Source organism: Pristis pectinata, chromosome 6 (assembly GCF_009764475.1).
Source record: "Pristis pectinata isolate sPriPec2 chromosome 6, sPriPec2.1.pri, whole genome shotgun sequence".
NCBI classification, from domain to species: Eukaryota; Metazoa; Chordata; class Chondrichthyes; order Rhinopristiformes; family Pristidae; genus Pristis; species Pristis pectinata.
This window is the reverse complement of record NC_067410.1, coordinates 26212009-26239474: the sequence shown is the minus strand read 5'-3', so window position 1 is coordinate 26239474 and position 27466 is coordinate 26212009. Positions and strand designations below refer to the sequence as shown.

Genomic DNA, 27466 nt, shown 5'->3' with positions numbered 1-27466 from the left:
TTGCCCGCATCTTTGTGGACTGTGGATTTGTGGAAAGGGTCTGGGAAAGGATGCAAGGTTGAGCTTCATCCAAGCAGCTGTGTAACAGAGGATAACAGAGGGCTCTCTCATCTACAGGCTGTTCTCAGGAACATGTACTCAGACAGACATCAAGTACTGCTGGAAGATCACCAACTTGATGAAAGACGGACATTGGTCTGCCTGTGACTTGTTGGTCTTCCAATATAATGAGATGTCCATTAGGGAATGCTGCTGCCTGGCACATTCCAGGCTGCGGGAGTACGTACTGATTGATGCACTGAAGCTTGGTGCAGCTACTGCAAAGGCTTTGTGGGGAAGAACTACAATTTAATGTCCTGCTGCACTACACATTGAGGGGTAAGTCTTGTGTACAAATACGTGAAGTGTGTATCATCCAAAGTGGCCACAAGAGTGACAATGGTACTTTGTACGTAAAGTGTTCTAACACTACAAATGTATAGACCCAATAACACCATGAATGTGCAGACAGGATGACACTGTGAATATAAAGAAAGCCCATGCACAGTCTTTGTGTTTCTTGTATATATCTTTTATTAATGAATTTTTTTTTAAATTGAAAAATACCCTGTTGCCTTTATTCTGAGGCTGTGCCATAAGCAGTTGAGCCACTATGACCAGCTACAGTGTGGCCATTAGGTGACAAGGAGTATCTGCTGACAATATAAGTCCCGACATTTTAATCTGAACACACAGCTTGGTTTGACCACCCAACATCCATTTGAACACACTGTACAGACTGACTACTCAACTTACCAAACTGTTATAGCACAGCTCACTCTGACTGATATACTCACCAATCACAGCCAAGGTTCGGTTTGACAACTCAACTGATTAATGTGAACACACAGTCCGTAAAGGTAAAGATCCATTTCTAAAGTGCTTGGTGAAAAAAAATGACAGAATGAACTCTGCAATAATTGATCTCTCAGTGATAACAAGGAAATTCTGATTTGCATGTCCAACGGGTGAACATTAATGTCACTCCAATGCCGCATGCAGAGGTTTTTTGTCAAGAAACTTAAAACTCTAAAGTGTGTGTGAAATAGCAGCTGCTTTATTACTAAATGGAATGATGATAATTTCCTCCACATCAGGGCATATGGGCATATGTTTGCATTATTACTAACCAGACACACCTTAGTTCATCAACATCAGGTTGTTCCACCAAAAAACTTTACAGTTCTTGCAATTAATCTCATAACAAGATGCAGCTTGCCTTTTCTCGTTTATATGTCATATTAAAACAGGATATGGTGGGAGTTGTCAGTATATATAAAAAAAACACTTCTCCATTCCAAACTTACAACTACTTGATTTTGATCACCTCTGCCCATTGGCTGACAAAGTAAAAGAGGAAGGAATGGGATCGTACCATCAGTGTAATTAAATAAAGGAGTTCTCGTCGCACGAACCCACTGTATTCTGAAGAAAATAGTTAACCAGTTGGTGTCTGTCCCTGACAGCTGAAAATGGTAAATCAGCTCTTCATCTGTGGTGCTCTCTTTCTTGCCAGTTTTCATGGGATTCATTCTCTTAAAATCTGTTCCTTTAATGTGAGAACATTTGGAAAATCAAAAGCAGCCAAGGAGGGAATTCTGGATGTACTTGTGAAGGTGAGTTAGTGACATTCACTTTAGAGGTTCCTGTGGTTTTTTTAAAGCTCCTTGATATGATTTAAATTTTTTTGATTTTTGATTGTGACTGAACCAGATTAAATCACTCCTGTGTCTTGTGATAGGGCGGAATTCCAGTACTCTTGTTAAAGAAGTTACAAGGATCTTTCAGGCACTATCAGATTCCAAAGAACAGGTTGAACTGTGAATGGAGAAACATGATGTGGTCCATTTATTTTCCCTGAAGGACCATATAAATATTAGTAGAAAACAGTGAAATATTCCCATGCATTGGTGTGATGAGAGTTAAGATGAAATATCAAAGCAGCTATTTGTTGTAAATGAATCCTTTTATCATCACTACGAACCAAAAAATATTACCAGACTAGTGAATGTTAAAATCTCGATATCCTTAACAGCTAATAATCCTCTAAGATCAGCTGCTTTTGAAAAGGGTAATTATTTTTATTGTTATTTACACTGAATTTTCCATCCTATTCTCTTGATGTATCTGCTCTTGATCTGGTCCATTTCCTGGGGTCCAGTATCTCAAAGAAGTTGCCATTCTTTGAAAATCATGGTGGGAAGTTCCAGAAATGTCTTCCATTGCTGAGAGGATCACAGTCAAATCCAATCCTGTACTAATTTGTCCATCTCCATTCCCTGTTTTGCAAGTGGGAATCCCAGATATATTTGCTTTCCTTTTCTGTTTCAGGACTCAGAGTAGTTTTAATGTTTCAATTGTACAAGCGAATCTGCCATCAACTGGCATCCAGTTGATGGCAGTTTGGAGTGAGATCATTTTCATTCCCAAACTGTCATGTGTGCAGGTTCAATCACATAATTAGAAATGTTTATGGAATCTGTGGTAAGAACTGCATAAAGAGAAAGCCTTGTGAAATCTGGAGTCTGGAGATGTATAATTTTGTTTATATGCTGCTCTTATGTATTGTTCATTTAATGAAATGCCCCTCCTGAGGCACCACATGAATGTCTGAAAACAACAGGAAGATTGTTAATTCCGTTTGAATTTCCTAGAGAAACTGGATTTAAAAATAACCCCCAGAATGATAACAATTTCAGTGGCACACTGACAGATTTTGTTACAGTGTTTACTATTTCAGGGTTTGAAGCTCTTTGATCACCCTTATCTTGAGTTTCGCTTTGGTCACACTCTTGAGTTACAGGCTGCTCAGCTGCAATTCTAAAGACTCCACACAAAAGTCTGAGAACTCAATGCCCCAGTAACTATTGAAAGAAAAATAAAGGAAAGGTACAAGTAATACTAAAAAAAACACTTAATTTTAAATTGTACATTTTGTTTGTACATTTACTCTAACAAAATGTACAATCTAAAATTCATTAAATTAAAACCTGAAGGAATGAGACTCCACAATTTTATTAGTTAATGTTCAGTATTTTATGTTACTGCATCTTTAAACAGTGTTTAGACTTGAAATGCCAAGACTTGGTATGGCGACTTTAGTTTGGATCTTCCATACAGTAAACAAGCTCATACTGCTCAATGCAATTCAATTATGAGATCAATAACAAGATCTATATCTGTGAAGCTTAACAACAGAATCCATTCCCCCAATGTAACTTTTGGATATTAGTGTTTAGCTGTGCACCTGTCCTTACTGGAAACGTTTACGCATAAGGAACTATGATCTCCATATCCCCAATCATCTCACTATATTTTTTAGCTATGATCACATAATTTCCGGTTACTTATCTGTGTAAAATCTCAATGTAATGAACCAGGAACAATATTAATTACATAGTTTACAAATAATAACAAATGTGGAAGTTCCATTACTCTCACTTTTAGAAAGATGCAGAAGTGTTGAATGGTCTACAATGATAATCTCAGTCGAGATCAAAGAGTTCTAAAAATATTTCACTCCAACAATGAAGAGAAACGGAAAGGATTGGATGTTAAAAAATGTCCCAGCATTAAAGAAAGCTAATTAGAAAATGAAAGAGGAAACAAATGATAGCAATGATCCCAGTGAGCCAATGTCCAGATGTGAGAGAGAAATAACAGTGAGCAGAAAGCTGAAGACTGAAGATGAAAGTGTCAGAATAGGACTGGGAGGCAGGAAGAAGAGGGCTGGAGAGAAGATAGATCAAACTTAGCATCAGACTTGAACTGTTCAGTGAGCCTGAGGTGTTGAAATGTGTCGGATTTTCCTTTTCATTCTGCAGTAGTTTCAAACCAGTGCTTTGTTTTAATGGATTAGTATTTACAGATTAAAATATATTCATCCCAAATATTTCCTTAAAACTACAGTATTTTCCAAAAAGGTTTTTGCTGGAATACCTTGTGAAACATCTTTATTACATTAATACAGAAAACAATTAAACCAGTTTGCCACATCTGACACTGGCTCCATCTTCTCCTTCAGAGGCCTCTGAAAAAGAAGGCTGGGTTTATAAATGTTTAAGACAACAATCTTGCATTGGTTCCATTTTATGCTCCATATTCCTTTTAGAGATGCTCATTGGAATTCCTGTAATTTTCTGCAGATAATCTCTCGTTGTGATCTTTTGTTGATGATGGAAATCAAGGATTCAAGTAACCAAGCCTTTCCTGCACTCATGAGAAGACTGAACAAGTAAGACCATGGAGATTGTTTTTCTTCTTTAAACAATGCAGATCTGCATGTGGATTATCCTTTCCTCTTTAACAATGTCCTTCCAGTAATTTCTAGGCTTGTGCTGTTTACATCAGAGATTAACAGGAGGCACAGCACTGGAGTCCTTGGTAGAGTAAACATCCTTGACTTTCATTAGAGCAGGTTGATTGATGGAACGACCTTATAGTTGATGGGCCAAACCTTGAGGAAATGCAGGAAGTTCCAGATGGAGTAATGGCCCCCTGGAGTAATACACCATTTCAATACAAACAATGAAATGGTGTATTACCCCAGGGGGTCACATGAGTGGCAATGATGCTGTGGCACAGTAGTGTAGCAGTTAGCATAATGCTATTACAGCACCAGCAACCTGGGTTCAGTGCTGGCAGCTGACTGTAAGGAGTTTGTACGTTTTCCCCGTGACTGTGTGGGTTTCCTCTGGGTGCTCCGGTTTCCTCCCACATTCCAAAGGTGTACAGGTTAGGAAGCTGTGGGCATGCTATGCTGGTGCCAGAAGCATGGCGACACTTGCGGGCTGCCCCCAGAACTCTCTACGTAAAAAGATGCATTTCACTGTGTGTTTCAATGTACATGTGACTAATAAAGATATCTTACCTTTTTTAAAAAAAAGTTAACACTACTGAATGTATTGACATGATTGTAAAAGTTTAGCACTATATTTACTCTTCTGTATATTTTTTTATTATGAATTAAGTTTATTTTTGAAAATTAAAAAAAATAGGTATTTCCCAGCACAAATGCAAAGAAGTTTTGGATTTTCACAAAGAGAGCTGTGTGAATGCAGGAATCTTCAGCTTGCCAACAGTTTTTTTTGCTGGCGATTCTTTTACTGTTGGGATCATGGACACCAATAGCAGACTGCAAAATTACGGCAATCCCCCATCATTCATAGTCGGAAATCCATCCAACAAACCTGAACAAAGTCTAACCTTGTACTGGGACAGCATCCCCATTCACTGGAATGGAAAGGAGCACCTGCAAGGGACAAAGGTTAGCACTGGCCGAAGTGGATCAGCAGTGAGCATAAATGGATCACTGTTGACCTGAAAATCTAGGCCAATGTTACTTCCTTCCATGACTGACATTCATTCTAGAAAATAATCAACATGACTTTTCGTTCAGAACAGGAAATAGAAAACAATTGGAATCAGAAAATAGTAAGTCTATACCCTGCGCATAATTCACTATTTAGTTTGAACATTTACATTCTATTGTAAAATACATGTTTTTAATGATATACTGCCCTAAACAATATTATTTAAAATATTTTACTTTAGTCACGGCAACAGAAATGAATATACATATATCATCAGTGAACGTTTGGGAATGAATACCTACAAAGAACAGTATGCTTTTATTTACAGGTACTCTTTTTGTTCCATTTCGCTTTTATATTTTGTTTGTGCATATACCTATAGGGGATCTGAATAATAAGGAAAAGAATGTCAGGATTCTACAATCCATGCATAAAACAATCAATATGTAGAGTATACCTCAGTATTTAACCTTACTTTTTAAACACTTGATCTCTTCATTTATTGCAAGTTTCAGAGTTGGATTTATCTTTTCACCTTTTCTTTTGAGAGCAAGTGACTGATTACCTCTTTTGCAAACTTTGTTCTCCTGAAAATTCCTTTGTCACTTTGAAAAATGTTAGAAATCTAAATTCAAAAACAAGTGATGCTGATAGAGGCCTAGAATTACTAAAACTCCTTTTCAATTTCAAAATAAGCTCTCTGTTTGAGTATCTGTAAGATATTACATGTATTTCCATTTAATGATATTAAACACACAATATTGTCCAATGTATTTCTTCATTTAGAATATCTTTGAACAATGAAACTTTAAACTTTTAAATATAGCTAAGTTGATTTGCAAATAGCACTATGGTTTGCAAAGGGTTAAAGAGATGCAGGAATTGGTCATCTAATCCCACATACTAAATTGAGATGATGATTAGAGGAATATATTCACACACTGGGTAGAAAAAGTCTTGCTTATTAAGACATTTTTTTCGTGTCCACTCAAAGCCTTGGATCAACTTCTCCCGATTTTTCACAACAGCCATTCTGAAAATGTACACATAGCCTGAGAAAATATGCCATCAAACTGCCTTTCTTTCCAATTGGGTCATTTTCTATTGCTTGACAAGGACATTACTCATATTGAAAACCCAAAGACCTGAGGATCTTGAACTGGACCACAATGCAGCTCATAACTCTGGTATTGCTATTACGTGATGTGCTCTGACAAATCACTTGTCAAGTAGAGCAACAGTTCAAGCAAGCAACAAAGAACTTATAAGAACTAACATTCTTAATATACAGGAATCCAGTTCAGGAGATGAAGTAAACCTGTGTATTCAATTTATTACCCAAAAATCAAACTTTATAGTATTTCTTTGCTTGGTGTTTAATGTGAGTTAAGAAATTTGTTGAGTGCATAGCCCTTACTGTATACATTTCTACCTGTATTTTAGAAGTAAACTATTATCAGTGAAAAGAAGTTATCAATACCCGAATTCCCTACCAGACAATGAGGATGTTTTTGCAAGAGAACCATTTGTGGTTTGGTTTTCATCACGCCATACCTGTAAGTTGCTCCTTTTTCACCCCCCCCCCCCCATCATGAAATACTTACACTCCTGAATCACAAGAAATGTCCCTAAAGCAGAGAGATTTCAATTGGCACAAAAACTAATTATCAACTCATCTGCATTGATGAATAAAATGGGTTTCCCATACAGAACTGTTTCTGTGCAGTGTCTTCTCAGGTGTAACGTACTAGCTACACAGATAAGGAAGAATTTTGATTTAAGGCCTAAATATTGATTGCAACATTAATAAATTCATCCAATTCAGATTTGGAGAGGAATTCAAAATTGACAGGATTACCAGTGTGGGAGGAGAAGGGTAGATCATCATAACCAGTTCTCACCCACTGTCCCCATGCACTTATTCTCCAGTAGAAGTCATTTTAATGAAGAGCAAATTCCTCCACATTCCCAAACTAGAGAAGCCAGGTCTAGAGGAGGACCCATGCTGCCAACTGGCCCAATATCAGCTGATCCACTCAGGATTCAGAATATAACGGTAGGAGCTTCTTGTTCTGCAGAGCCAGGCTACAACAAAGTCCAGATTTAACCACTGAACAATTGGATTGCCTGTAACAAGGTTATAACATCATTATTAAAGCATTTTGTTTGCTTTATTAGGTTTCAAAGTTTTGTTAGTTTTGAAGTCCTATTAAAATATCAGGCATAGGTATTTCATATGATAAATCTTAAAGTACTACCAACACTTTTACATTTATTGTCATGGTCCAGTTTATTGTCATATGCACAGGTGTCCGTGATGTACTGAGCAGAGTCCACTACGCTCTGCAGCTTTTTACCTTCCTGCGCATTCGAATTGCCATACCAGACCGTATTGCAACCAGTCAGGATACTTTCAACAGCACATCTATAGAAGTTTGTTAGGGTTACTACCTGACCCAAAAAAATAAATAAAACACAAATTATTGTAGATGTTGGAAATCAGGCATAAATGATATTATTTTCATAATTATACTTTTTGTGTAATTCAACAAATGCATTAAATAAAATGGAACAAATGATATAAGCTATATTGCTGAAAAGCTACATTGAAAGCAGAGAAGTAGACTGATTTGCAAGCACAGTCAAAATCAACTAGTCATAAAATTAGCATGTACCATTTGAATCTTTGAAATATTTCTTAACTATTACTGTGCTTGCATACTTTATTCTTATTTCCTTCCAAAGATTTGCCACATCAATGGGTTATGTTATTCCTCCTTATATACATGGGTAAATTTTACTCCATTATTGTAAATACCTATTTTAATGTGTTTAAAATATGAGGAGCTTCTGTAATAACTCATTTGCTTTTATATTTCTTAAGCTGTGAAAGACTTTGTCATTATTCCTCTACACTCAATGCCCGATTCCTCCGCCTGTGAAATTGACGCATTATACGATGTTTACACGGCAATGAGACGACACTGGAAGGCAAAGGTACACGAGGCCATTTCTAAAATGGATTATTATAGTTATAGAGTCATTGAGAGATACAGCACTATCAAAACAAAACAAACAGACCCTTCAGCCCACTGAGGCCTCACTGACCACCCATTTACACCAATCTAACATTAATCCCATTTTCTACTCTCCCCACTATCTCATCATCTGTCACCCCCAGGTTCTACCACTCACCTTCATGCAATGGGTAATTTACAGTGACCGATTAACCTACCAATTTACAGGTCTTTGGGATGTGGGAGAAAGCCAGGGAACCCCTCGGAAGCCCACAGGGTCACTGGGAGAACAATCTCCACACAGACAGCACCCGAGGTCAGGACTGAACCTGGATTTCTGGCCCTGTGAGGCAGCAGCTCTACTGGCTTTGACACTCTGCTGTCCCTCATAAAAAAATTCTATGATTATCATTGAACTTTATTCATAATATCATAACATTAGAACGAGGAGCAGAAATAGGGCATCTGGCTCCTTTAATAATATTATGCCTGTACATCACCTTTACATTCCCATTTTATTCCTATATTCCTTAGCTCATTTATTGCTCAAGAATCTAGTGATTACTGTCTTGAATATATTAAATGGTGACTAATTGGGGTATAAAGTTTCTAAGATTCAAAATCCTCAGAGTGAAGAAGTATTTCCTCCTCTATTCTTATATTGAGGCCATTATCATTAGATCGGGATTCTCTGACTTGAGAATCCATCCTAACAATCCCTCTGAGAATCTAATATGCCTCAATGAAATAGCCTCTTATTCTTCTAAATCCTAGAAAATAGGGGCCAATTTTACTCAGTCTCAGTTTGTAGGCCAGCCCTCCTGTCTGTGGAAACGATCTTTTAAATCTATTATGCACCCCCTCTGAGACGCTTTGAATTCAGATTTGGCTTGACAGTACTCCTGGGAATAAGATGCTTTATCAATGCTACACATTATAAAGGTGATCAGGAAGCAAACGAGTTTACTCATACATTATGGGCTTCACGCAACTAAGACAAATCTAAGAATTGGCTCGTTGTTTTGGTGCAAAAGCCCTGCAATTAATTTTAATTGTCTCCTGAGGTAATCCTGGTAAGAAGCCAGGTACAGAAGTTGATCTAGAATTGTGGGTGGAAACCATTATTGTATTGTGGGACCACAGCCTAAATTCATTACATCAAATACAATGATCTAAACAAATGAATAAAACTTCTGGCTTTTTTTTTAACCCTGGTATTATTTCTTCTCTAGACATAATTGGTATGCCTTTCATGTCTTGGTAGAATAGAGAAGACAGCTTGCTTTGTGAAATCTGTAGTTTGGACAAATAGTGTTGTGCACTAATGTGTAAATTTCACAGCCTGTCTATATAAAACCCAAAGTGAAAGTATGAACAAATAAATGAGAATGTTTAAGACCTCTTTGGTGGAAAAACGTTGTAAAATTATAAAAATGAGCAAAGAAAATCCTGTTGAGCCTCACTCTCATCTCTTTCTAGTTCAGCTCCCACATTTCAAAATTTAATTGCTCTTTATTTTCATAAAATGTGCCAATAGTTATTAATAAAAGATGGATTCACTTCAGAAACTCGTTGCACAGAGCTGAGTGGGTGTCAATTGGAATTTTGCAAACATGAAGTTAAACCTAACTCATAATTTCATTCATATTTCCTTATAGCTTGGAAGGAGGCCATTTAACCCATTGAGTCTATGCTGGCTCTCAATGCAATCCATTTTCCTACTTATTTCCCTAAAATATATTCTTTCTTACATATCAATCAGTTCCATCCTGATTCTCCTATCACCCACTAGGGGCAATTTAGACTATCCAATTAAAATACCAACCAGCACATCTTTTGGTTGTGGAAGGAAATGAGACACCTGGAGGAAATCCACATGGTATGGAGAGAACGTGCAAACTCAACACAGACAGCACCAGAGATTAGGACTGAATTTGGTCACTGGAGTTGTAAGGCACCAGCACTACCTGCTGCACCACGGTGCTGCCAAATGTTGCCAAAATATATATTAGTTTGACAGGAGTACAAAAATATCATGTACATTGTATATTTTAAATGATTTCACTCCTCTATCACAAGCTTATCATTCCTCAATGTCTGAAAGTGACAGATTTAACCAAGCAATTGTAAATCATTGGGTCATACCCAGAATCAAGTTATATTCAAATATCCAGGAAGGGAACCCACAAATAAACACAAAACAACTGTAAATGAAAACATGACAATTCTTAAAGAGATATAAAGCTACTAATTAAAAATCAGTAAACCACTGGGAATAATGCAATCAACAAGAAGAAGTGAGCCATTAAATTCTTCTTCAATGCTTTTGAAAATCCTTCTGCCAGCATTAAAAACAACAAAAGAAAAATATAAACTTTTAAGCATCATCTGAGATCACGGAGATTGGATAAATGATGCGACTTCATTCATATGCAGTAAACAACAGTAGTGCTAACTAAACTTCATGTTGCACAGAAAATGGCTGATCAGTCTCAGCCACAAATCTCCCAGAAAGGCCTACACACACTAGGCCGAAAGCCTGGAACATCTCTCCTGGCACCAGTTCCAAGAACCTTGATAGAGGTATATAAGATGATGAGAGGTATTGATCTGGTAGATAGTCAGAGGCTTTTCCCCAGGGCTGAAATGGTGGTCACAAGAGGACATAGGTTTAAGGTGCTGGGGAGTAGGTATAGAGGAGATGTCAGGGGTAAGTTTTTTACTCAGAGAGTGGTGAGTGTGTGGAATGGGCTGCCGGAAACGGCGGTGGAGGCGGATACGATAAGGTCTTTTAAGAGACTGTTGGATAGGTACATGCAGCTGAGAAAAATAGAGGGCTATGGGTAAGCCTAGTAATTTCTAGGGTAGGGAAATGTTTGGCACAGCTTTGTGGGCTGAAGGGCCTGAATTGTGCTGTAGTTTTTCTATGTTTCTATGTTTCTAACCTTGATATTTCTGTCCTCAACCACAACTACCTCTAACATCACAACTACCCAAGGCCCTGGACTCTGCTGTTTCCAGTGATCACATAGCAGAAAACCATAGTTATTCCATCTTAACTTCAGACCTTGTTTCCTGGTATAACTTTTAATCAGCAACTACTGCTTAAGCCTTGTGTTGTTTTCCTCAGCCAGTTGTGCCTATGATCCAAATCAAAAAGAGGAAACTATAGTTATTAGAACAGTGCTAATTTCCTGCAAACATTCCCACTTTAAGTAAAAAGACCTAACAACCCAGACGTAGGAGATAAAATCATTATCCACAATTACTACCAAGGTATTATGAGTATTGCCAAAGGGATTACCTGGTGGGTGCTCATAATTTCACTTGGTCCGATATTAATCCTGCTGAACCACCATGACAATCCCCTAACAGCTAAAAACCAAAGGCATTTTGAACAATAACTATGTCTGAACTTAAACCTCTCTAAGAATAAATTAGCCAATCAGGCTTCATTCAGGTGCCCCTCTAGTCGGGCCAGATAAGGAGGATAGGATTCATTGAGTTGGATGACACAATAATATCCATGAGAAACTTACAGATTGTAGTATTATACAGGTATTCCTCAAATTACAAAAGGGTTGAGTTCCTGAAATACATTCTGTTAAGCAAAATTTTGTAAACAGAAAAGAGCAAAAAACATTATAGATGGTTTGGAATGGTGTTTTCTTATGAGCAGAGAATGGGCACTATTTACTGTTGTGAAAAATAGATTTGTAAACCAAAGGCACATACACAAAGAGTCAATGACAATGTAATGAAAATTTGTAAATGGAACAATTGGTAAACCAATGAATACCTGTACATTCCAATGTATTCCAATATAGGTGTCCACCTCATCAAAATAGATACTACAGTTGTGACAGAGTGGGAAGAAAGGATGAAGGAAATACTAAAAGGTTTTAGGCTTCCTCAGATATGGGGCCTAAAACTGCTCACAATACTCCAAATATGTCTGACCAACACCGAATAAAGCCTCAGCATTACATCCTTGCTTTTATATTCTAGTCCTCTCGAAATGAATGCTAACATTGCATTTGCTTTCCTTACTACTGACTCAAGCTACAAGTTAACCTTTAGGGAATCCTGCACTAGGACTCCCAAGTCCCTTTGCATCTCCAATATCTGAATTTGCTCCCCGTTTAGAAAATAGTCTACACCTGTATTCCATCTGCCACTTGTTTGCCCATTCTCCCAACCTGTCCAAGTCCTTCTGCAGACTGCCTGCTTCCTCAACACTACCTGCCCCTACACCTATTTTTGTATCATCCGCAAATGGCCACAAAGCCATCAATTCCGTCATCCAGAGCATTAATATATATGTAACATGAAAAGTAGCGGACCCAACACCGACCCCTGCGGAACACCACTAGTCACTGGCAGCCAAGCAGAAAAGGCCCCCTTTATTCCCACTCTTTGCCTTCTGCCAGTCAGCCAATCTTCTATCCATGCTAGTACCTTTCCTGTAATACCATGGGCTCCTATCTTGTTTAGTAGCCTCATGTGCGGCACCTTGTCAAAGACCTTCTGAAAATCCAAGTAAACAACATCCACTGACTCTCCTTTGTCTATCCTGCCTGTTACTTCCTCAAAGAATTCCAACAGATTTGTCAGGCAACATCACCCCTTAAGGAAACCATGCTGACTTCAGCCTATTTTATCTTGTGCTTCCAAGTACCCCGAAACCTCATCCTTAATAATGGACTCTAACATCTTACCAACCACTGAAGTCAGGCTAACTGGCCTATAATTTCCTGTCTTTTGCCTCCCTCCCTTCTTAAAGAGTGGAGTGACATTTGCGATGTTCCAGTCCTCTGGAACCACTCCTGACTCTAGTGATTCTTGAAAGATCATCACTAATGCCTCCACAATCTCTTCAGCTACCTCTTTCAGAACCCTGGTGTGCAGTCCATCTGGTCCAGGTGACTTTTCTGCCTTCAGACCTTTCAGTTTTCCAAGCACCTTCTCCTCAATAATCAGGAATACACTCACTTCTGCCCCCTGAATCTCTCAAATTTCTGGCATGTTACTGTTGTCTTCCACAGTGAAGACTGGCGCAAAATACCTATTCAGTTTGTCTGCCATTTCTTTGTTTCCCAATACAACCTCTCCAGCATCATTTTCCAGTGGTCCGATGTCCACTCTTGCCTCTCTTTTACTCTTTATGTATCTGAAAAAACTTCTGGTATCCTCTTTTGTATTATTGGCTAGCTTATCTTCATATTTCATCTTTTCTCCCCTTATTGCTTTTTTAGTTGCCTTCTGTTGGTTTTTAAAAGCTTCCCAATCCTCTAGTTTCCCATTAATTTTTGCAATATTGTATGCCCTCTCTTTTGCTTTTAAGCCGTCTTTGATTTTCCCTGTCAGCCACGGTTGTCTCATCCTCCTTTTAGAATGCTGCTTCTTCTTTGGGATGAATTTATCCTGTGTCTTCCGAATTTCTCCCAGGAACTCCTGCCATTGCTGTTCTACCATCATCCCTGCTAGGGTCCCCTTCCAATCAACTTTGGCCAGCTCCTCTCTCATGCCTCTGTAGTTACCTTTACTCAACTATAATACCGATATATCTGATCTTAGCTTCTCCCTCTCAAATTGCAGGGTGAATTCTATCATATCATGATCACCGCCTCCTAAGTATTCCTTTACCTTAAGCTCCCTAATCAAATCTGGTTCATTGCACGACACCAAATCCAGGATTGCCCTTTCCCTAGTGGGCTCAACCACAAGCTGCTCTAAAAAGCCATCTTGTAGGCATTCTACAAATTCCTTTCCTTGGGATCCAGTACCAACCTGATTTTCCCAATCTACCTGCATATTGAAATCCCCCATGACTCCCATAACATTGTCCTTTTTACATGCCTTTTCTATCTCCAGTTGTAATTTGTACCCCACAACCTAGCTACTATTCAGAGGCCTGTATATAATTCCCATCGGGGTCTTTTTACCCTTGCAGTTTCTTAACTCTACCCACAAGGACTCTACATCTTTTGATCTGATGTCACTTCTTGCCAAGGATTTGATTTCATTTTTTATCAACAGAGCCACCCCACCCCGTCTGCCCACCTGCCTGTCTTTTCGATAGGATGTGTATCCTTGGATGTTTAGCTCCCAGCTGTGATCTCCTTTCGACCACAATTCTGTAATGCCCACAATGTCATACCTGCCAATCTCTAATTGTGCTATGAGCTCATCTACCCTATTTCGTATACTGCGTGCACTCAAATATAACACCTTCAGTCCTGTATTCACCCCAGATCTTCTCAAATTTGTCTCCATGTTGCCTAAAGTTAAATTCTTATCCCTTTCTAAATTTTCTATTTTATTCTTTATTCTGCAGACTTCAGTAACCTCTCCTGCACTCTCCTTCCCTTTTACTTTATCCCTACTTTTCCAATCTGTTGAACCCACCCCTCTACTATTTAGTTTAAAGCCTATCCACAGCCCTAGTTACTTACTAAAGGGTACATGTAACTTGAAAAGATTGTTTTCCTGCCCTTGATATACAGATTGAGTTGTTGTGCCCTTGTATTACCATTCCTTTTTGTCTTCAACAGTACTTCATACTTATGGGAGACTTCAATGCAGATTGTGGCTACGTCCGGAGGAAGGACTGGAAAAATATCAGACTGCGAAATGATACCAATTTTGTTTGGCTAATCGGAGATGACATTGATACAACAGTAAAGGAAAGCACCCACTGTGCATATGACAGGTGAGAAGTCAAATGATCTTGGAAAGGAGTGAACAGCAAAGGAATTCTTAGTTTGTGTGAAAATGTTTCAAGTGCAATCTGGATTAAAGATGGCCTGTTATAATAAAACATAGTAGTGACCTTGAGAACGGCCTACAATGTGAATGAAAAGACTTTTCTTCATTCCTTTTGTTTTCACTAAAAACACAGTGAACCATTTAACGTACAGGCCTGGAAATTCTGCTTGTTAAAACAATGCTGATCAGGGGATCCATGCCAGTCTCATGAGAGGCCACGTGGGAGCCATACTTTAAAACCCACAACATGAAATACATTGCGTGTGCAGATAACACAGATACTAGGAAAGTCAGGAGTAAATTGCAAACGTTTCGGTACGACCTCTCACAATGGCAGGAGCTCTTTCAAGGATGTTTTCCCTTAAGTGGTGTTTCTGAATCTGTTTCAACCAAAGTGGGTCTTCATCAGCCTGTGGAACCTACTAGTGGGTGGCAGGGATCAATTCAAAATACCTTCTACCTCCACTAAAAGTAGCCTTATCTGGAAAATGTAGGGCAGGCATGGTAGTGTAGCAGTTAGCATAACGTTATTACAGCGCCAGCGACCTGGGTTCAATTCCCGCCGCTGTCTGTAAGGAGTTTGTACGTTCTCCCTGTGTCTCCGTAGGTTTCCTCCAGGAGCTCCGGTTTCCTCTCATATTCCAAAGACGTATGGGTTAGGAAGTTGTGGGCATCCTATGTTGGTACCGGAAGTGTGGCGACACTTGCGGGCTGCCCCCGGAACACTCTACGCAAAAGATGCACTTCACTGTGTGTTTTGATGTACATGTGACTAATAATGATATCTTATCTTAAAATGTCAGGACCATCCTAAAGATTCCAGACGTCACCACACTGTTTGACTCCCTGATTGCAGATCAAATTGGGATGGGCCCTTTATTTAAGGCTGTAATATGTCTCCCCTCCTCCAAAGCATAATGCCCACTTCACCTGCAAAGCAGATATTCATGTTAGGATATCTCAACAGTGATGTCAGTCATGCACTGCCTGCTGACTGCATGCCCAGTGACCTCTGTGTTTCCGTGCATCATTTGTAGGCACAGATGATCATGATTCAATTCCCCAAAGCTGCTAAGCTGACATGGAGACGCTGATTGCAGTTACTGATCATTTTAAAAGATAAAGAACTTTAAGATTGTGCATAAGAGATTGCTCTGCATGTTAGCAATCCTAAACCACAAGTGACAACCCATAACAATGGCCTTATTTCCAACTCCCCTAAAAAAGCAACAAAGGTCCTTCAACAAGGCAAAAGGCAAGTTCAAATAAACTAAAGCAATACCTAGTTTAGTACCTGTATCTGGAAGAACAGGAAACCGGGGATCCCATGCACTAAAATAATAAATTTTATAGTCTCATCACTTGGGGAAGCTTCAAAATAGAGCAGAATCAGCTGTGTAGAAGGAGAACAGAGTAAATTCTGACCTTATGTAGCAGATATCAGCGACAGAGGGGTGGACCCATCCAACTGCAGAATCCTTACAATGAGGGTATGAGTACAAACATTAAATAAGTAACTTCACTAAAGTTGTTGAGAAATGAAAATCTGAATGAAATTGATGCCTTACTTCCTCTTCCAATAGTTAAAATGAGTTTCAGTTTGCTAAATGGTGATCACAGACAGCCAGCTCATGACAAATACCTCCTGTCCTTGTACTTAATGTGCAAAAATAACAACAAAAATCAAATACATGTAAACAAAATAAATCGAATGAATTAATCTTCAATAATTGATGTACAAAATAATAAAATACATCTCACCATTCTGCACTGAACGATTAGCCACAGAAGTTTAAAATTAAACAAAAGCCACGAATACTTAGTCAATAAATACATTCAAGGCAGAAGATTGACAAAGTTTTTGATACCAAATGAAATAGGGATTGTATAGGAAGGTAGAGTTAAGGCACAGGATTCCCAAGTTCCCTTGCATGGTGAAACGGACAGTTTGACTGAACTCTGCTCCTATTTCTTGTCCTATGTTTAAAATAAGGAAAATGCATGAATGAATGAATGTACATGTGAAGAGATCACTACCATTCTCATGTGCGATCAGACAGGTTTTACACATATAGAAGTGAATAGATTGCTTTCACACACAAACACAATCAGACTGGCGTCATGCTCACGTGTAATCAGATCAGTTTTACACTCAGTAATATCTGATCAAATTAGTTTTACTTTACACATTTGTAATCAGTCTGGTTCTTGCTGTCAAATGTGAAATAAGATATGTTTCACACATATAAATTGTGATCAGACTTATTTTGCATCATGTATTTGTCATCAGCAGTTTTTCATGCACCTTTGGACTGGTTTTGGTGTGCTGAATGAACATAGAACATAGAACACTACAGCACAGTACATGCCCTTCGGCCCACAATGTTGTGCCAACATTTTATCCTGCTCTAAGGTCTATCTAACCCTTCCCTCCCACATAGTCCCCCTATTTTTCTTACTGGCTTACTTAAATGCCCAATCTGTCACCGGGTGACTACTTCCATTGTTTCAGGCGCACCTACAACTGTGAATTGTTTCTAACAGCTCATCTTGGAACTTGTACAATCATCTTTTTCATTATTTTATAAAACAGGATTGTAATTCGTGGTGGAAAGTTATTAAAGGCAGTCGTTCCAAATTCGGCCAAAATATTTAATTTCAAGGAAGCTTATGGCATGACTGAAAGACAGGTAATTCTAAGCTATCTTGGCTCCTCGGGAATTGCGCATCCATTTCAGAGTAACACAAGGTTGGCAGAGACTTGTTGGTGGATGCTAACTGGATGAAGGTGACACCGAGAATGTATCCATGAAACATTTAAATGCAGAGCAAGATGTCTATGTGTAACAGTATTAAAAGTAAACACTAAAAACCCCAACATAATAACATGTTCCAAAGTGCTTCACAGAGGTGTGGTGAGGTATAGTTAAATATTATTTAACTATACCTCACTATCATATTATTTAACTATACCAGTAATAGTTAAAGATTATTTTAAAGAAGGCTTTAATGTAAAGGAGGGAAATAAGAAGGTGGAAGGTCATAGGAGGATCATACCTACGGTTATGATAGTCAAAGACCTCGTTGGTAAAAGTAGAGGATGGTGCAACGGAGGTTAGAGTAGAGGGAGCAGAGTCCACCTGTGAGACACAGGAGTGGATGTGTTGTTGAGGAGTGGAGGGCAAGACATGATCTTGTACATGAAGACCAAAAGTTCTGAATTGTGAGAAAGGGAGCCACTTAAGATTATTGCCAGTGAGCGTTAGAAGAGGATAGTATGAGATTGTTGGAGCTTTGAAAAAATTACAATTGAATGTAGTGGGAAAGGCACAAGTAAAGGTTTCAATGGCACTCATAATGATATTAGTGTAGGTGAGGGCATTGTTGCAGAGGAAGATGCAGGCGGGGTTGGCTGTAGTTAAGATGCAGTGTTTGAAGCTCAGCTCAGACAATCAGGGCACCAAAGCTGAACGAGCCTCGGTAATTAATCAGAAAACAGGATGAAGACACAGAGAAATTCACCAATTTTTCTTTTGCAAGAGTTGAACAGAGGACTGAGTGGAATTCATTGTCCATCGTGATGGAAGCCAAGCAATGGGGTCAGAGTGGGAAATTATCTTTGAGTGCCGCAGGATAAATATAAAAACCAGCTCTATCACTAGGAATGATGACAACGAAGTGTGGGACATCATCAGTGGGCCACAGATGAAGATAAATTGGCCAAAGTGACATTGCAAGATTGAGAGGAGCAGCCAGTGTACATGCAGGGAGTGGAACCATGCAAGGATAATGCCCTGGGTATCACAGTAAAGGATAAAGTGTTCAAATTTGTGAGAAATCGGGCAGGACAAGGAGCATCAGAGGCACAAATGATTTGGAAACCGGATTTAGTGGAATTATGAGAGAAACTGAGAAAGGGAAGAATGAAGGAGCTTGGTTAAGTGTAATTGCAATATGTAGAGAAGTGTCTGAAAATAGGAGGACTTGTACATTTAAATCCTTGGAATGCACCAACCTATTTTACAAACAAAGATTTACTTTTAATTATTATTTAGGTAAATATAGCAACCGTTATTTTTAACAGCAAGTTCTTACAAGCAGAAACTGGTGGATGATAATGAATATCTGGTACTGGAGAGACTTTGAAGGAGAATGAAATGGGTAGTACAGGGTGAGATGCTCAAAAGACCATGGGAGAATTAACAACGAAAGTCGCACCACTGCATTGACAGGGCCAAAGGTATAATTCAGTGTATAATTGGGTGAGATTACTTCAGTAAGAGAGAAGTCACAATTATCACATGGAAAATGAACATTTACTGCTGTAGTTTAGGATCTCGGTAGTCATAACAAAAGGGTGGTTAAAGTCATGATTGTTTGATAATAATGGTATTAGACTGTTCAGTATTTTGAATACTTGATTATGTTTAAAGGCAGATTAATCTTCTAATTGTGTAATTTCAATTTGAAAATGCAAGTAATTTAAATTTGACATTTTCTCCTTTTAAGATCAGTCAAACCATTCACAGCACCAGCTATTGTTTTCTCACAAATGCCTTAGTTGAGACAATTTCTTCTAGAATTCCCTGAGTCACACAGGTTGGAAAGAACTAGGAAGATCGGTCTGAATGCCTGAGTGTAATACATAAACAGGCAGGTTGATTTGAGGAGGTTGGGGAGCAGCGGTAGACCACATCTGACCACAGCAGCTATTGTTTGGGATGGAAGGACCAGTGGGAAGCAAGGGGATCAAATTCCTACTGAAGTCCTCTACAGCAACTGCACACTAAATCAAAACAGGATTGGTGTTGGCTGTGATGTCTTCCACACGACATCAGCTCGCACACATTGAGTAAAAGCCACTCCAGTGAGTGTGTGGAGACTTACTGCAATCTGGGGAATTCCCCTCGTGTGAAACTAATGGTTCCACAAAGGGTTTCTCTTCCTGCAAATTGCTCTTCCCTCACTCTGAGCAAATGCCTATCTTCCACTTTGCATCTCCACAGAGTAGCATGATTGAGGTCAGGAAGTGAGTAGAACTGTGGGTAGAATCCATTCTATTTACTCTATTGTATAGGTGCCCATCAATGTTCCAACATGCACTTATTTTTAAACAAGTTCATTTGACCCATAGTAGAGGATAAAATGTGAGTCAAGATTATTACACAAATTTATACAGTGTATATGTATCTCTTAACAAAGTTAACCCACAACTGACAGTGTCTTGTTTCTCTAATTTGTCAGGCCCTGAATGTGAGCGACCACTTTCCTGTGGAAGTTGATCTGCAGGAGTCCTATGGCTTTTATAGCTGGTTGAAGTCTCTCAAAGGTCTGAAAGGGTAGAAAATGACTCACATAATGCCTCCTTCAATTCTCTGTGGAATGAGAGCATATTGCTTCTATTATCAGTTTTAAGCTTTGCAGTAATTCATTATTTGCTTTACCACTAAGTTACGTTATGAGCTCCAGACTTTATTACAAGTACTATATGAAATCTGTACAACTCAAAAGGGCCATTCAGAGCTGATGCCAGGGGAACCATTTCTTTCCAATCAACACATTCATTGTCTCAAAGATTGATTTCTTGGGTAAACATTTGGCTCTTGTGTTTCTAACATCAGAACAGGGACAATATATTAAAAATGCTTTACTGACTGGAAAGGTTTTTTTTAATGGGCCTTGGGGTGGGGGTTGCATCCTGAGGTCTGAAAGGCGTTATTTAAGTACCAGCCTTCCTGTTTTCAAACATTCCCTCATTGCTCCAGATAAACTTTAAGACTCAAATGTCATGCAAAGTCTTAGAAAATGCCCATTCCTTGATCAATTTCACTAACTATACCCTAGCAACAGGGGTTTACAAAATTCTCATCAAGATCTTTATTACTTCATAGTTTCAATCTATTTTATCTAACTCATCCTTTGTGGTGATATGTCCCAGCATTGACCTCTTAGAGCTCCAGATCCACATCCTCTGATCACTCCCCGCATTAGCAGAAGCCTGTCTTTCAGTTACTGCATCCCCAATTCTAATGGAGCAGGATTCAGGCATTGACATGCGTTGGAGCTCAGCAGGGAGAACAGTAAGCAATTTTAACTCTCCTACCTCATTTGTATGCCAACAATTAACCACTAACCTGGAACAGATGGGAAGCAATATCAAACCAGAGGAAATCCGGACAAAATGGAAGAATTTTCTGTAGCGTCATCTAAACGCTTAAGTTAGCATTGGCAAGTTCACAGGACAGGATGTCAATTTTAACTAATACTCAAAGGAAACTCTGTGGTTAAGTGACATGGCAAGGACCATGTTCAGTGACAGGAGAGGAATTCTATATTAGGCTTAATATCAAATATTTCTATTCTAACTTGCTGCTTGTAAGTTAATGCAACATGTCCTGTTTCAGAGAGAAATGGCTGTTAAAAATATATATAATTATGAATTATTGGACATTGACAGTGGTCTATTAAAATCAAAAGAGTTGAACAATGCTGTTAATAATTTGTCAACACAAGCTGCTAAAATCCTACATTAGCTGTGGCAGCAGTGCTTCATCATAACGTACATTAGATGCTTTCTAATATAAATCAATTAAATAAAATAAATCAACTACAAAATAAATCAATATCATTACCTGCTATGGATAGAATTTTATATGACTATTAAAAGGGAATAAACCTTCATTTCATTTTGTTCACCACACAGAACAGGAACAGAACGGAAATGGAAGCAAGCATTTTTAATTAAAAAAAGATGAACACACACTGATGCACATTGGTAATCTGCTGCTCTGGCAGCATAGGGTTCTGTGTCTGGAATAATCGGTTGAAATCCCAAATCATATTTCATGAATTTTATTCTATGTGTATGTATCAAAGGAAGATTCTGGTCATGAGTAAGAAATAGAACAACAGAAGGAGATTTACTAAGACAGAAGACTTGGGGCATTCACTATTATTGATGGGGTAAGATGTTGAAGAGCAGAGATAAAAAAAATAATTAAACAATAGTGGCAACTAGATATGAAAGAAAAATAATAGGAATCCAACCAAAGTCAAAGACCATCACTATCACACATTATCCTTCCTGTCTCTGTGAAATCCTTCCTGTTCTCTGGTTAAGCTTTAATGCAGACAACAGAATTGCTTTCTTCTAATTCCATCATCTGTTGCACAGCCTTGTGTGACTGTCCCCATGTTGACTCCTTCAAACATGTCAAAAGCATCATCAGAATTGGATTTTTGTCCAGACCCCCTCAAAGCTGACTCTATAGATTCCCCAAGGATCTCTGCACACTGCTCTTGGCAAATGATCTGCAAACTGCCACAATATTATATACTACCTTACACCTGAGTGAGATAGATTGGCTTGTTGAGTGGTGTCACAACACCAACCTCGCACTCAACATAAGCAAGACCAAGGAATTGAATGTGGACTTTGGGAAGGGGAAGTTGGGAGAACACACTCCAGTCCTCATTCAGGGGTCAATGTTGGAAAGGGTAAGCAGCTTCAAGCTCCTAGGCGTCAAAACCTCAGAGGATCTATCTTGGACCTAACACATTGATGCAATCACGAGGAAGGCACATCAGTGGCTCTACTTCATCAGGAGTTTGAGGAGATTTGGTATGTCACCAAAGACTCTTGCAAATTTCTAGATGTACGGTGGAGTGCATTCTGACTGATTGCATCACCGCCTGGTATGGAGGCTCCAATGTGCAGGATCGAAACAAGCTGCAGAAGGTTGTAGACTCAGCCAGCTCCATCATCAACACAACCATCGAGGACATCTTCAAGAGGTGGCACCTCAAGAAGGCATCATTATGGACCCTCATCATTGGGGACACGCCCCCTTCTCGTTTCTACCATCGAGGAGGAGGTACAGGAGCCTGAAGACCCACACTCAAAGTTTTAGGAACAGCTTTTTCCCCTCCACCAACAGATTTCTGACTGGTCCATGAACCCCTGAACACTATCTCATTATTCCTCTTTTGCACTATTTATTTATTTTTGTAACTGATAGTAATTTTTATGTCCTTGCGCTGTACTGCTGCTGCAAAACAACAAATTTCACAACATATATCAGTGACAATAAACCTGATTTGATTCTGACTTTCACCTCCAGGCATCACAAAACCACTTAACATGTTATTAGAATTAAAGTATTTCAAAAGCAGTTATGCCTTTAAACATCACTGAGTGAGCAAAATAAGAAAAATTCTCAAGTTGTTAGCAAAGGTAAATTGGTTTATTATTGTCACATGTACTGAGGTACAGTGAAAAATCTTTGTTATGCATGCCATCCATACATAACATTTCATTACAACAGTGCATTGAGGTAGTACAAGGGAAAGCCATAACAGAATGCAGAATGAAGTGTTGGAGTTACAGAGAAAGTACAGTGCAGGCAGACACTAAAGTGCAAGGTCATCTTAGGGTAATAGAATTTAGATTTAAAAGAGTAGAATGATTATAATAAATGTAATGAATAAATCTGCAAAAAGCAGCTTGCAATGAATCAAGAAAATGCAAAACCATCACAACCAACCGTTAAGTTACTACGAGGAAAGCAAAAGAATGATCCAAAGTGTAAAAGTGATGAGGTATCACAATGGTTATTGGAATTTCAGCTTTATAATTCAAATTTAAAAAGTCTGGCAGGATACCTAAATGGTACACAGAAGGACTGATGAGAGAGCTAAGCTCTGGAGGTTCCAGTAATGAGTTTTCATATCAAAACAATTAAGAGCATAGTAACTAAGAAATAGGAACAGAAGTATGTCATACCACCCTTCAAGCCTGCTCCACCATTCATCAAGATCATGGCTGATCTTCCACCTCAGTGCCATTTTCCAGCACTATCCACGTATCCCTTGACCCCCTCAGTGCCCAGAATTCTATTGAAATGCATGCCAAGGAGCCAAACATACCTCTCTAAAGAACCATCTGAGTTGTATTGCACTTTATATGATGCCCAATTGGTTTACAAATCATCTTACTTTAATCAGTTGGTACTGTGTTTATCGTTGTTTCATCAACCCTCCACCTGCCAACAACAGAGTGAATGAATTAACCGGTTTTCATTGATTCAAGGAAGCAATCACAGGACAAGGCATGTTTGAAGAGTTATTTATTGACCACAAAAGTCACAACACCAAATTAAACATTCAGATTATGAGTAATATGTAGATATAACAGATGTAATCAATGCCATCTAGCAGTTGGAATGATAATTAATAGAGTTATTTAGCAACATAGGTAACAGTCAATTATGTGCATTACTATCAATTACCATTATCTGGGCACTTAAAGCTAAATGTCAACCATTACTAAATTAATAATACCAATTTATTATTAACTCATTACATGACTAACATTTTAGCAGCTGGTGTGCTGGATAGATTAAGATTTGCTGTTGTTTCGATTGTTTCCATAGCTTTCTTATGAGAGGTGTGGTTGAGTCAACATTATCCTTCTCTGGGATGTAGGAATTAGTAGAAATATAGTTACCCCTATCAGTAACTGGATGGTATAATTCTGAAATTTAAGCTCTACCTCTGATTTTCTGCCCCAATTTACTTCCTATTTATTAATGTATCTTCTTCCATCTGCTAGTCAAAAGTATACAGAAAATAAAATCTTATAACTACAAAGATAATCTAAAGAAGTATAAAAAACTGTTTTGTTCATATAATCCATGAATTAAAAGACTACAGGAAGTCTTATACTACCCCTTTTTATATACATTAACTTGAAAAAAATGCAACTTATGCTTCCTTGATCAATTTGAGGATCAAATGGCTTCAAGCCCATTCCTGACTATTAACTCTGGAGATCAATTAACATGCTGGAGCTCAGTCTGTGTGTTAGTGAATATTCGGGGCTCTATTTTACAACCTACCTTATCTGTCCATCAAGTCTACTGACAGATCCATGGAATGTCTTTTTGTCCTTCTGGGTGCCATATGCTTGATTTGACAAAACTTTCACACAGGATTAGATGAGGCATTAAAATTTATGGAAGCTTCAAGACTCGCCTCCCTAATATCTTCTCCAAACTAGAAAGGGATATCCTCAATGTATGCAAAACTCTTTATTGTTTTCACCTTAGAGGTTTTCTAATTTATAAGTTTCCTTTCCAGCCTTTTCCCAGCATTCAGTTCAGTCACTGTCTCCATCTTGTCTGCAGTTTATAAGCTAATATGCCATTTTGAGTAGAAGACACTTTCTTCTATAAATCATAAAGACAATTTAAGTTTCCTCACTTAAACGGGATGAGCAATGCAACCTGTTTATTTCTACATATTTTGTTCTAACCTTATGCAGAAGTGCAGTATCATTGCTATTTATGATGAAGATCAGCCTATTTTACTCTGATAAATAATTTTATGAACTTGTTCTTGAGAGTCGTAAATATCGGAATATACACAATTTTGAAAATCTTCTAAAACTATATATACACAATATTAAAATATGGGTGATATTGCATAATCACAAGACTGCAGCATTTGAAGCCCGCTACGCAAATGCATATTATTATAGGCATATTTTAAGGAAACCTACAAATACTAAAGGCTTGTAATGAAAAACAGAAACATTGCTGAAAATGTCACTAATCAAAAGCTTCATGGGACTTTTTCAATATTGTGAGAGAGATAAAAACAGAGCATTACGTCAAATATCGTTGGAGAGTTGCTATCCACTTCTTCAGTTTAGCTAAGCAAGTGCATCAGTTGCCGACTGCTTGTAGAAGATACCATTTCTCGAATAGAAAGTATCACTTACAGTTCTCAATCGACCATGAGCTGGTAACTGGAGTTCCTCTATAACATCACCTGGACAATCAAGTTTGAAAAATGACTATTTACATTTCTTATAAGAAAATTCAACCATATGGTTCAGACTGTTAGCTAGATTCTAAAAGTAAGATGGCTTGGTAGCTTACAATGCTGAAATGCACTGATCAGATTCTAGCAAGTGCTTTCCCTGCTTGTGGTACAGAGTGGATGCATGATGTGTGCTCATGACAGGTTTTACTGTAATGGTTAAGTGGGCTTGGGCGAGTTTGGATGGGCAATAGGTTGGGTTTTAATTTCATTCCCTGGCAGTTTATGAAAGAGGTAAAAATAGGTTCATTATTGAAAGACAATGTAGTGTGTATAGCAATGTCTCTGGTCCTGAAAAGCTTACTTTATATTTGTGAAGTGCTAGACCTGCAGAAGATTTAAGAATTCCAGAGTTAAAATAAATAGTAAAAATCATCTTTTAAATTTATATTTCATCACACACCTTAATCCCAAATGCATTCCACAATTTGTATTTTTTTTATTTTCTGTTCAGCCTGTTGATGAATTCACTGTTGCTACACGTCACAGAATCTCCATAGAGGTTAAATACATGCTGTAAAATGGCCTCTCATGTGTAGGTGAGTGATAGAATCTGTGGGGAATTGATAGGAATGTGGGATGGATAGAAAGGGAAAATTGGTGGGGAATGATTATTCTGTGAGCCAGCATTGACTTGATGGACCAGAGTGTCCTCCTTCTACGTAAAAAATACGGAAATGCATTGCTAGCAGTGAAAGAGATGGCGCTATGTTCAAAGATGTCTTCAGTCAGAAGAGATTCTTGACTCTTTGTGGACAATTTTCTATTATCAGTGAAAAGTACCATCTTACCTCTATTGACCACAAAATCCAGTTTGAAAAAGTAGTTAAAAAGCGGAAAAAAAACTACATTCTGAAATTGATATCTCTTTGTGATTGAATTGATCAAGTAGGATTAACTGGGTTACAATGTGATTGCACTCACCCAGCCGCCAGCCGTATGCCCAGGATGATAGAAGAGGATGGTGAAATTTTTCCTCTGGGGGTTTTGCCATTCTCTTCTTCAGGTACAAGTGCCTGCCTCTCTGCTCCTTAGAAAAGCCATCATACAGCAGACTTCGAATCTGAGGAGTTACTGGTCGCATCTCCTGAGTCAGCTCAGTTTTTAAAGGTGTTTCCTGAACTGGTTTCTTTCTTTCTTCCTGTTGCTTTGGAATGTGAATTGCTGGAAGAATGTTATCCCTGGCAGGAAGTTTGAACACCTTAGACTGTTTCTTGGGAATTGTGTCCAGAACTATGGGTTGTTTATCTCTGTACTTTTCTCTCCATATTACCCGAGTAGTAGATTCTTTATCAATAAGTTCTGCCCAGCATTTTTGACTCCGAGTGTCAATCAAGTTTTTCATTTTTCTGAATTAGTTTGATAAAGAAACAATTTAAATCCGTACAGAATTAGTTTTGTTTCTGTACTCTGTATTTGCTCCTGCAGTGTCATAGCACAAGCTTATGT

General features: G+C 38.4%; 2 protein-coding genes across 3 annotated transcripts in view; one reads left to right on the top strand and one right to left on the bottom strand.

Annotated features, from left to right (window-relative positions):
* The window catches only part of LOC127571553 (protein ATP6V1FNB), a 46534-nt gene extending 19068 nt beyond the window's left edge, over positions 1-27466 (bottom strand). The window contains exons 1-2 of one of the 2 annotated variants that reach the window (XM_052018033.1): positions 26942-27466; positions 24251-25966 (exon numbers count right to left, since the gene is read on the bottom strand). In XM_052018033.1, the coding sequence (XP_051873993.1) occupies positions 25848-25966; positions 26942-27362 (540 nt within the window). In that variant the 5' untranslated portion in view covers positions 27363-27466 and the 3' untranslated portion in view covers positions 24251-25847. Of the gene's footprint in view, positions 1-24250; positions 25967-26941 lie in introns of those variants that run through there. The other variant, XM_052018034.1, reaches the window with a different exon arrangement.
* Positions 1374-22419, top strand: LOC127571552 (deoxyribonuclease gamma-like). The gene is made up of 8 exons (XM_052018032.1): positions 1374-1655; positions 4185-4273; positions 5593-5679; positions 6795-6907; positions 8236-8348; positions 14923-15080; positions 17730-17826; positions 20381-22419. Exons 1-8 carry the CDS (start codon positions 1512-1514, stop codon positions 20477-20479), a joined length of 900 nt encoding a protein of 299 aa, XP_051873992.1. The 5' UTR covers positions 1374-1511; the 3' UTR covers positions 20480-22419.